Source organism: Sprattus sprattus, assembly GCF_963457725.1.
Source record: "Sprattus sprattus genome assembly, chromosome: 14".
Classification (NCBI taxonomy): Eukaryota; Metazoa; Chordata; class Actinopteri; order Clupeiformes; family Clupeidae; genus Sprattus; species Sprattus sprattus.
The window spans coordinates 15,602,377-15,615,060 of NC_137912.1; the positions used below are offsets into that span (position 1 = coordinate 15,602,377).

The window sequence follows — 12,684 nt, forward strand, 5'->3', positions numbered from 1 at the left end:
CGATGGAGGGTGCTGCACACAAAACAATGCAGTCAGTGGAACAGAAACACAAGGTTTGACAGGTATAACACAAATATCAGATGAGGGCTAGCTGAATGGAAAACCGTATCATACTGCTTATACATTTTTAAAAGAAAGTCCTCAATAATTTCATTACTGAATTACTGTTCAGTGTACATAAAAAAACGGCGCAGGGCTGTACCCTGGTTAAAACACAAAATGATCTACACCGCTGGTCAACCTTTTCATGCAATACCCTCCTGCTGACACAGAATAAACATGACATTTTTGTGGTATCTCAAGACCAGATTGTCAAAGATTACAGTCCTTTAGCAACAACAGGAAGACTGAATAAGAAGACGAATAAAGAGATGCCGAACTCTCCCATGTGAGATCCCTCAGTTGTATAGTTCATATAGCTGATATGTGACTCATGGATACAACATAAGATTGAATAAAACTAATAATCTTCACATTGGCACAGGAGTATAATGTGCACTGATAATGTTCTTCTTCAGTGCCAGAAGACATCATTTTAGTTTGAGATGATATTTTAGAAACTGTTTTTAAGGGTATTACATTAACAGGAGATTTAAATTAAGTTGTTTAACAAAACGGTAAAATATGTTTATTGAACATGGACAAAATGTTATTTCAGTTTTCAAAAAGTTATTAATTAATAAATTAGTGAGTACATTCTCAAACTATATGTGACGTTCATGTAACACAATTATAGGGACATTAGTATGAATGGATACAAAATAGCATGCAGGGAGATAACAGGATCGTATATAACAATGCAGCCTTTACCCAAACCTACTTGTATAATGTGTATGTAAAAATCTCCTTACCAGACATTCATCACACAGTGGAAAAAATAAGCTATATTGCATTCCATTTGGAAGTATGTGCAAATATTCATATAGAAAGATCCTTGCTTTTGAAAAACTGTGTTTCTGTCCATAGACCTCAGTAGAATTTTTGAAAATCTTTCCAAAGTTTGAGACCATATTCATTTGCAGTACTAAGACACAGGGAAACAGGTTGCCATTTGATGGTGATCTTTTGGCTGCAGAGTTGTACCCAGGCTGGTGCTTGAAATAGCGGCTCATTAAAGTCATCCGTACAGATGTCAGCTAATGTTGAAAGATTATCAAGTTCCTTCTATAAAACTTTTCCTTTAATAAAAAGGTATAAAAGAAGTGGACCCAGCCAGGAAAAGTCCAGAAGCTCCAACAAAAATATTTACAGGTCATCCTTTCGTCCATGGGCAGCATAGGGTGCAAATACTCACCTGTCGGCATCAGAAGTATTTTATAAGCCATAAGGGTAGAAGATTAACCCCAGAGGCTTTGACCATGGCCCTCACTCCATGGAACCTGGATCCATCCCCCAGAAACAGTCAGGTCATTGCCATGGGTCGGCCTGGTGCTGGTGGTGGATCCATCCCCCAGAAACAGTCAGGTCTTACCATGGGTCGGCCTGGTGCTGGTGGTGGATCCATCCCCCAGAAACAGTCAGGTCTTACCATGGGTCGACCCGGTGCTTCTGGTTGTACTGCTGGAGCTGTATCTGGTCCTTGATCTGCTGGATGAGATTCTGTGACAAGAAGAGGCCTACAAGCTGTTGAACAGAATAGGGAAAAAACACACACAGTATTACACCATTGCACATCTAGAATGAAAAACTGCATTATTGGTGATTTTTAGAAAGCTTGCCAGGCATCACATCTGAATACCTGAAATGTTGTTTGCCAGAGATTTTCTCTAATTTGTAAACAAGCTCTTACCTGAGGGACTGCCAAACCCAGGGCTACGCCTCCTAGGAGGTACAGGTTGCTGTGGAGCCAGTTCACCAGCTTGTCTATGCAGCCGCTCGTGTGGATGGACTCTCCTGCCTCATTAGTACTGAGCTTCTGCATCCCATAGCCACACAGGGTATTTATAACTGTCTGGAGTGGAAAACGTAAAAGGTACAGAATGGACGAAAGCCTCCGCACACAACCTCTGTAGACCCTCAGAGTTAATTTCTCTGGGCCATAACTGCATTATGTTAAGTGAGTCACATACATACAGTACATGCAGTCAAGTTCAATTTACTACAGACAGTTAAGTGCAATTTCCTACTATGGGCTAGTATTTTCCACAAACCTTTGCCAATGCATCATTATTTCATTAGTTTTAATCAGTAAAAATGGACTAAAACACAGTGGAAGGAACTTTCTTTTTTCGATAAATTCTATGAGCACTTCATTTGTACGAGGCATGAGGCCTCGCCTGACACTCCTGAAATTGAAAGTCAAAACTCTCTCACTTACCTCCTGTTTAGACAGCAAACAGCAAGAGAAAGGCACTGCGCAGCTCTCTCGGCTACGCTCATCAGTGCAGTTGAAGTACATGTTCTGAGACCAGTCCTTGTAGGAAACGCCTCCACAGCAACTAAACTGAGGTGTTGACCATTGACAGAATATAAATTAGACAGCAGGAAATTGTTGTAATTGACTATATATTAACTCTAAGACACATAGGTTTTTTTTTTTTTTACTTTTAATGTAACACTTCACTGTTTTCATTTTAATACTACATTTACTGTTGAAGGACGGAAAGATGGATGTATTTATGTGGGCATACAGTATATGAAATCAAAACCTGGGTAAGAGATTGTTTGCTACATGCTACAGTTGCCTGATAATAGAAGACATGGGTGGAAACCCAACTTCAATATTCAAAATAAATATTCATATATTGTATATTAATATCCAATATTTGTACATGTCGAACACAGTCAAATGTTTTGTTCTGGATTTCTACAGTACCTTCAACCACATACTTCTATAATAATTGTAGTTCTCACCTCTTTCTGCCCAAAGTCGATGAGATTTTGTAAATCCAGATCATCCCTGTAATGGATGATGGCTCTGGTTATGACCTCATTCACTTTGCCCCGTGCCTATTAGAGTGAACAGAAAAATATAAACCCCCATTAAAACTCATTTTCTAAATTGGGTAATCATATTAAAGGCACAAAACATTCTCTTAAGATGTACAAAGACCATTAAACTCCTCTGGTCACAAATCGAGCACTCATGATGTCTTAAAGAATACTGCACCAAACGCATTTTATGAAAAGATAACTTTAGGGTCCTGTTATTACAAATAACTGTCAGCAGAGGGCATATGTCCTCTAGTGAGAAACTATTCAACTATTAGGAGTGTAGGAGTGGCTAAGGCAGTTAGTTCAGAAGGTTGCAGAGACAGCTTTCATGTAATATTGAGCTGTAAACCAATTATATGTACTGTGTGTATGTCATGTACCTTATCAGAGAACACAAACCCCAGAATGCCAGCAGTCAGCTGCAGTAGGAAGATCACAGTGAGACAAATGCAAAACTAAGAGAGAGAAAAGGGAAATGAGAAAGAGCGGGAACAGGGAAGTTAATACTTTACAGAAAATAAGACTGGAATGTTCTGAATAACATTATTATATCTATTTTAAGAAGAATGCACAAATGCTTCAGACAGAACATCCTCTTCAATGTGTGTAAATTATGACATATGTCCACTCACACTAAAATATGACATCAACTGTCATTCACTATACACTGTGTAAGCTAATATTCCTAATGAGCACAATGCAAGGGACTCGTTAAGAATTTAAGTGCTAACAAAAAACCTAGTTAAGCTCGTTCTCATGGTCCAGTGATACAGCTGCCCGATAGTCTCTCTGTGGTGCGGAAGAGGAGTGGCAGCTTACTGTTTGCAGGAGGCAGATGTTCTCCCTGAGGGAGCCGATGCAGCCACAGAAGGTGATGAGGAACATGAGTGTGCCCACAATCATCAGCAGGATGGCAGGGTCCACTGTTAAACAGGCCATGGCAGCCTCTAAAGCGGGACAGAGGGGACAGAGAGACCGGGAGAGATAGAATGAATGAGAGATGCATTCAGACAGACAGACAGACAGACAACAGAGAGACAGACGACAGAGAGGAAGAAAGAGAGAGAGAGAGTGGGTTTAAGGAGGAGAAATCTTTCAAATGCCTTTCATTTTTTATCTAGAGATTATTTTGATAGTTAGCAACATGACCTGGCTGGCCTGTGTCCTGTCTGAAAATATTCTTCATGTCTGAAATTCCTCATACCTCATCCCCTGAGGCTATGATACAGGCGAAAACACAGAGCTCCATTTACCTGCTATTGCTACCTGCCAAAATTACACCCAAACCTCCTAAAGCACGTTCAAACAGAATTATAAGCCATATCCCCCAGATATTCAACAATAGCCACTGATCTTGGTAACGTGACTTTTCGATCAGGCTGCAAGGCTGTTTGTGAGAGACTAGCCCCTTATACTAGCCTGACGATGTCATACTCATAATTCTAGTCAGAATATGAGTCTGAGACCAAACCCTTGGGCTGTGATTATGGGGCGTGTTTCAACGAACCAGGAAAGAAAATTCCTCTTTGCTGAATTGGATACCTAGAACCAATCAGAGCAACGTAGTATTATCATCTGATAGATTAAACTTTTACCTGATCCCGTAGGAAGGACGGCAAAAACATCTTTTCAATCGACAAATGCCTTGATCGCGTTTCTCTGTTCCTCTTGCAAAATGAATGCGCTGTCAATATCTGTTGAGATATGCCTGCTCACGTTACTTAATTAGCACTCAAGGCTAGAAACTACCGTTTGTTTCAATGTTTTTTTTGTCTACACGTTAGCATAACCTATCAATAATGGTCTAGAGTGCTTCAGTTAAGACCTACAATCCTCGGCAACACTCGTTTTGCGTAGACACAACTAACCGAGTCAATGTAGACATAAAAAAAAGTCGTGTAGATAGCTTAAATCATATAAAATATGTCCCACTAAGCTTCCGAGACGGCGCCATCTTTGTTCGATGTATATTCTATCTATCTAATCAACTCAAGCGTTGGTTGTCTTGTCTGTCCATCAACGTATAAAGCCCGCCCTTACAATTTGATTGGTCAGATCACTTTTCTGGGCCGTTTAACCTCTCCCAACTAAGTCCAGACTGAATCTCCCAGACCAAACATTTTGTGGGCGGAGTTCAGGCTGGTATCCAGGCTACCCTTATACATGTGTCAATGTGATCCGATCACATCGTGTCTGTTACGATAGAAACTCGCGATATGGTTACAATTGCCTCATGTAGGACTGGTCTAGATGTGATCTGATCGTTTTTCCGCCGATTGTCTGAGCCTTTCGAGAGAGGTGGTTTACTCCGATCGTTCAGCTCAGAAAAGGGCGTGTCAAATCAGGCCGATGTGCCATGGGGGAGGCGGTGACAGGAGGCTAGAAAGTTAGAGGCTAGAAAGTTCTTGCCTGTTCTTGAAAGGAGACTGATCCAATAGGTTAGTAGGCCTACAATTTTTTATCATTGTAATAAAACGCAATTTGGTACACCATTTTAATATGGTAATATAGCCTACTGTTTTTTGCAAAATGAAAGAAAGCATATTAAGGAAACGCCGACTCGAGCCTATTAATTCCGAAATTTCACCACATTGTAGGCTATATACTGAAACAACCCCAACACTTGCCTGCTTCCCTTGCAAATCAAAGTTTTCCGACTATTTTTCTTACCTTCTTTCTTAGCTGTTGATGTTACTGAGCTAGAAGTTTAACTTGTTCTGAACATCTCGCGCTGCCAATGCCCAATGTCACTTCAAATCAAATCACTCCATCATCTCTTTGAAATTCCTTATTCCACGAGTGGCTACAATGACTGGCTGTTTTAAAATATAACTAATAGCCTAACGAAACAAATAACCCAGGCAGTTTCATCTACGAGACGTTAAGGCTTCTTCCAATACTGACAGCTGACTCATAGCTTGCAGGTTTGCGGCGCTGCAAGGAGACGCGACATTTGAGGGATCGTCACTTAATTTAAACCTTTTTTGCTTCCGTTAGTGTGTGTGTGTGTGTGTGTGTGTGTGTGTGATAGAGACAGAGAGGACTCAGTAAAACATCGGAAAACACTGTGTCTCGTAAACCTTAAGCTATCAATCACCCCCACAATGAAATAAGCCATTACAGTCGCGACAAACTTCTTGGCATTGTGGTGCGCCCAAAACGCAAGCTATAAACGTAGCCATCCTAATGTAACCAAAATATACCTCTGCTGATATGCCTAACCTTCGTTCTATTTATTGCGGGGGAGTAAAATGCGGGGGAGTAAAATGCGGGGGAGTAAAATGCTCCGCTGCCGAAGTAGATTACATGTTTTTAACTTCGGGGTTAATTCCCTTTCCTTTACGTCTGCTGCTGGCTAGTAAATACAGACAGCCGGAAAGGTTAATAAACGGAATGAAATAGCTACACATTACACACGCAATGTTTTAATAAAACCCACGTTACTCACATACTGGTTAACACTGTTTGTTACAGCACAAACATGTTTGTCGCTACATCCAAACTGCGTCACCGTTGTCCCTCCCTGTATGTGCTCCGGCCGCACCATTTTACTTGCAATGTGAATCATTTAATTTAAATATGCTTATTGGCATTTGTTGCACCTTAATCATTTTCTACAAACATGATATGCTATGTATGGTGTAGTAGACTGAGACTCTATTCACTACTGCACAAAAACTAGACACGTTTGCAAAACTAGACGTTTGCAATGAAGTAGGTAAAACAACTTTCTCCAATATCTCCGTAATGGAGATGGGTTATGTGCTCAAATTTCCTGGGATCAAAGAAGATGTTAGTATTCATGTGCAAACTAAAAATCACGTCTCAGGATTGCTGTGCATGCAAGTTATTTCGGGTGTATCAACTGTACCCATGTCTCAACTGTAACTAATACCACTGTCATATAATTATGAGTTCAGTAAAAGACGGAGCAAACACAGTTTTCTACCATTGTTGAAACACATCCACGCGTAGATTCGTTTTCTTTCCATCTGAGAGTGGTTATTCAAAGAAAATATTAAGAACTATATGCTGATAGAAAGAAGGGAACTTTAAGCCACTACACTGCCTGTGCACGATGCGGATCCACGTTGATGTTGTTAGTAAACAAACCAGGTGGGAGCACATCTCCGTGGTCTTTGCGCATGCCCGAGGCAATGTAAACGGATCACATTTTGCACACGTAGACACGTAACGACAAGAGCCGATTCCCTTAAAAATGTTCACACCTACACGCGAATACGATACGATAAACTGATCAGATCACATTGACACATGTATATGGGCCTACTCATTCATCTTTAATGGACAATTCATGGGTCTGATTAAATCACCTACCAGCATGTTTCGTCATCCGAGCATAAACGCCAATCGACACCAGTATCAGTGAAATCACCTGTGAAAGAGAAGAGGCACAAGACTTGTCACGTGATTCTGATCTGGGGTTTAGTAGGGGAAAATTTTTTAAGATTTGTACACAGTGGGTGAATGAAGCCTTAAAGGCACAGTCCACAATTCTAATCCTGTTACACTTCAGCGAACTGCTCCCCATGATCATCTGGCTCTGTGTTCAGTGTTTGCACTCAATAGAAACAAACAAAGAAGCTCGAATAGAGCCATAAACAATCCCAGCCAATCAACTCAATGATGTAGGGGCACAAGCGGGAGGGATGTTATTGGCTGTTGAGCTCAAATATCAACAGCCTTTCACAAAACCGTACTACTAACTCCATCTTTAAACCAAGTCTGACATGGATTTCAATCGTATTACAATTTCACAGCCAGTTGTTCAAAGGATGATTCACTGTTCAATATTTTCTCATTGTCATTTGGCTATTAGAAGCAATGTCAGCCAAGAAAGCATAAGCAGAATTCTGGGCTTGAGAGTTGTGCACATGCGGTGTGGAAATTTAAATGACAGAGAAATACAACAGTCTGGGAGTAAAACAGTCTGGGAGTAAAACAGTCTGGGAGTAAAACAGTCTGGGAGTAAAACAGTCTGGGAGTAAAACAGTCTGGGAGTAAAACAGTCTGAGTAAAACTGTCTGGGAGTAAAACAGTCTGAGTAAAACTGTGTGAGAGTAAAACTGTCTGGGAGTAAAACTGTCTGAGTAAAACTGTCGTTGCACAAGTTGCATGTTCAATAACATGTCTAGTATCGTTCATCTTTTGTTTTTGGTAAAATGGTGGTCAGACTAACTACAAATATTGAGATAGTCAATGATGGAACCATTTCCAAAGACTGATGTTGACTATCTCTACGTCTACTCATTACAGTAGTGGATGCCCATCCCGTCTCAAGTGATTTTCAGTTGCAGAACTAATCTTAAACAATATTTTACTTAAGGTCTACTCAGCCATATCATAAACTATGACCTCACTTTAATCGTATGCAAAGCTGTAAGAAATACACCTTCTCGTTTCCTTTTTTCACACACAAGGTAATGGAAGGTCTGAGAGGGATCTTGAAAGCAAACATACCTAAACATCTCAATAAGAAACAATAAAGAAGCTATTACAAAAACAAAAAGAGATTGCTAAGTGATCTGAGAATAGCTGACTGAGAATTTCAAGGGAAGCAGCAGTTTCACTCAGCACGAAGACTGTAGGGTAAAGTCTGGTCAATGACACTGGAAAGTTCCTCTGAAAGAAGCTTTCACATCCCTGTCCTCTCAAGGCGCACTCAGGTTTTCCCAGCACAATATGAGGCCTCTGGCAAATCCTTCCCTCAAATGACTCTCAGGTTACCATGAAACCCCAGGTCTCGTAGAGGGCAAAACAGTATCTGTGTCCTACAGGGCTTGAGTGAGTGAGTATCTGGACGAACTAGATAAGCCAGATTTATTTTGTCGTGATCCATGGCTGCACCAGTTTAAATAGACAAATAAATATGCATTTCAAGTACATGCAAGTGCGACATGAAGAGCAAAGAGCTCAGGGATTCTACTGAATATCAGCTGTGTGTTGACTGGTGTTGTGTTTGACACTGGAATTTTCAGTCATTAATCCAAGCCTTGCTTGGCTTTGCTGTGGTGGGTTGCAGATGACAACAATGAACACAGACACTACATCTACGTACATCTGAAACATTTCCTTTATATAATAACATACCCTGCTGAAGGTCGTGGCTGTTGAAGGAAAATACATGGCATGATTCTGTGTCCCTTTTTAAAGTAGCCTAGAGTATGATCCCAGCTTTGCTACTAACACTACGTCTTTGAAGCCGCACGTCAAGAACGCATTCCACAGAATGTTCTAAACCACAGCAAGCATCTACATGCTTTTTCTTAACAACACACTGCAAGAAATCTTTGCAAAATAGCTCTGCTTTGCAATGAGCAATAAATAATGCTGGAAAAGGTCTTGCAATTAATGGTCCAGGCGAACGCCATAAGCACAACCTTGATTTGGTCATGGTGAATGATCCAGTTTTTCTTAGGCAGTAACCAAGAGTAGGTCAAAGTACTAGCCCCTGACTCCAGACTGAAAGACTATTTGTCACTATCATGAGTCAGGAGTATAGTGGCAAAGCAAGCAACAACCTGCCATGTGCTGCACCCGGGAGAGTTAACACTTAACCAACTTCGTTTTTCCACCAACGTTATACTGCAAATGAAAGAAACAACCCTTCCTGATATGTTTTGGCTCGCTTTTCTCTCACTTTTTTGGTCAGACCACAAAGTCACTTGCTTGCTCTGACTAGACACCTTTTTAAACATCACAGCAGTCACAGAAATTGCACATTTTTGGTGACTTTCGAGTTTAACACATGGAATCTATTGAAAAAAATCTGAAATAACCAGCATGTTGTTTTGGTGGGTCTTAGTTCCAAATGTCCTTATAGATGGCCAAGAGGTTCTAGTGGCACCTGACAACTGGTGTGACACTACAACACCAGTCAGTGTTGAAAATGAACAGAGCATAGACAACTTCAAATGAAATTCTTAACATGGTTAAAAATTGACAGGGTTACAGGACAAACTGTGGTTTTCTCATTTGGAATGTTTGGAGTCAGCGTGCTCAAAAGCAGACTTTGACCACCAAAAAACTAATGGTTTGAATAGCATTGTATTGGATGTCATTTTATTTAACTAAGCTGTAAGTGGAGCATCCCTGGGCAATGTCCAAAAATGTTTCCCTGCACAGAGAGGATGGTGGTTGAAATGAAAGTGGTTGAAGTCACTTCCTGTCATCCCTCAAGGGCTGAGGCAAACAGTTTCCATCACATTTTGAATACTTCAAAAACTACGCTGCTAAACACAAACTAACCAAAACACTTCGAAATTGCTCATTTTCTTCGTTGCATGGGAGGGAATGAGAAGAAGGGCTGTCACGCTATCAGCATAAGAATGAACTGCTTAGCAACAGTCCTGATTAATTGTGTTAAAGCCACATAAATGGAGTTTTGTTAATAAAGCCAACAGGCATACACTCCTTATCATTTTAAATTAAAATCCCTTTATCCACAAAACAAACGTCGTTTAATGTACCACCAGGAGATATGAATAAAGCAAGGGAAGTTCAAAGGAAGTTGATTCACAGGAAGTTGATTCATTCACACCAGACCCATTATGATGTTATATTTGATGTTCTTACACAATGCACATTTTACTGGCAGGAAGCATTCTTGTTCATGAATGTATACACAGGTAGACAAATCCCCCATCAGACACACACACCCAAAGGTAAGAAAAGTCCATGTCAATCTTTGGGAATCATTTTGATATTTCTGATATCACTTCCTCTGATAAATTCGATTTTATAACACCTTAAATTGGATTCAAAAGTAGGCTATTCATAATCATGGATTATTCTGTAATGTTTTGAAATGTATCAAGGGGCTACAAAACTGAGACAACCCGATTAAACCAAGGTATAAGGCTAGCTGGATACAATTAAATCGACCATTTGGTAGGCTACATCTAAAATAACGTGATAAGATAAACAAGAACTATCCTCCTTACCCAGAATATCATGTTGAAAAGAAAAAGGACGTATTTCACAACAGGGCTGACATAGCTGAAATCATCTCCTCTTCTTTTCCCCATGTCGAAACCGATAAGAAAATCCAGACACTCCGGCGATCTTATTTTGTAAATTCTCTTCCAAGTCACCCGTAAAAGCTTGTCATAATCACGGATGTTTTCTGTTTTGATGGCACGTACACTCTGTCGTCAGACTACGTATGAGAACCCGAAGGTACCGTGCGCCTTCATGATGTGTTCACTTGTTCGTACTTGTTGCTCATCTCAAGGCATTTCCTTATTCAGTCAGGAGCCGCTGAAATCATAAGTACCACAGATCTAGCGCATGGCTCTGTTGGTGACAGGCAGTGGGCGGTCCTCTTCTGGGGCATGATCACCTGTTGATAAGGGGCGTGGACACATCCTGCAGGTAGGACTAATCTCTTAAAATATCTACACTGGTAACTATTACATTTTTCACTATTTATTTTTGAAGTAGGTTATTTTTGTTTTACTCTTTAGTGAACTTTTATGTACTCAAATATCCTACTCAGGTTTACAGATGACCTGTATATGTACAGGTTGTCATAAAATGTTTGGATTAAGGTGAATTTGAAAATAGGCCTCAACTGTTATAATGACTAACTATTGTGCATTCAAACTTAAGCCTGGAGTCACCTGCTTTGGCAGAGGCTGTAAGACAATGATGTTATTCAACTATCAGTCACCCTCATAATAATATGAGACTGGCGACCATGATGACAGCACGGCCCAACTCCTATTGTAACACTTTCCTCTTGCATGCCCCCTCCCCCATCTCAGCAGACTATGCGATAGAGTATTCCACACTATGGTAAGTGAAAGGACCCTCGTATCCTACCAAAAAAGTTAAAGCAGCACAAAGACTAAAAATCCTTCTCCCAGAGTAGACAGACTCCCTTATCAAAACAAATGTTGGCTGTCTTTTTTTCTGATGCACATCAGTGAACTGTATGGCATAATGTATCAGTGACTTAAGAGCCTCATATACAACATGCTGCGTCAACAAGTTCTTAGGGAGAAGATGAATAGTCCACGGGGAAAAGTTCACAGGAAACAGAGGCACTCTTTGGCTGTAGTTTCTCTTAATCATTGGCAAACCTCCTTGGTAAACTCTTTTCATAGAAGGTCTGCGTGCCAGCTGGCTGTTGGGTGAATGTGCCAGGTCTGGTGGGCTTACTGCTTAAAGGAGAATGCAGGCCTTGTTCACTCCCCATGTACAGATAGCTGTTTGTGCACAGCTCCCTCTTTTGGTCACACTGGTCATTTTGGCACTTACTTCATGGATACTGTCTCCTGATGATTAAATGTAATGTTATCTTTTTATAATCATACTATAATGTGTGTCCAACGAACCATCTGATGAACAAAGGCAAAGCAAGGCAAAGAAACTGTTGGTGTTGATGCAGCATACGCCTCCTCTTGTTGTTTCTCTGATTAAAGAGTACATGACGAGGTGGTACATCAGGAAATGCACCTCAGCCGGCGAAAGTACAACAGGTGTCAGTCGACATGGAACCTTTAACAAGAAGGCTGACTCAGCTTCCTCTAGGGATGCAGATCAATTAAACGCCTGCAATAAGAACCTGTGATGTTCTTACATTTCATTGTATAGGATACAATGTAGGCCAATATCCTGCACAGTTGTATGTTGGAGCCTATGTGTGAAGGCTAGAAAAGCTATCTGACTAGTTAGCCAGGAAGGACAGTTTGGTAACAGCAGCTGAACTAGATTCTAAGGAGGAAG

General features: G+C 40.6%; 1 protein-coding gene across 1 annotated transcript; it reads right to left on the reverse strand.

Annotated features, from left to right (window-relative positions):
* Positions 1-1,524: 1,524 nt before the first annotated feature.
* tspan33a (tetraspanin 33a) lies at positions 1,525-10,982 on the reverse strand (the record flags this gene model as incomplete). Its single annotated transcript, XM_080851492.1, has 8 exons — positions 1,525-1,623; positions 1,790-1,951; positions 2,318-2,443; positions 2,854-2,949; positions 3,315-3,389; positions 3,754-3,881; positions 7,273-7,330; positions 10,899-10,982. The coding sequence occupies 8 exons, from the start codon at positions 10,980-10,982 to the stop codon at positions 1,525-1,527; spliced, it is 828 nt and encodes a 275-aa protein (XP_080707618.1).
* Between the last annotated feature and the right edge of the window lie 1,702 nt (positions 10,983-12,684).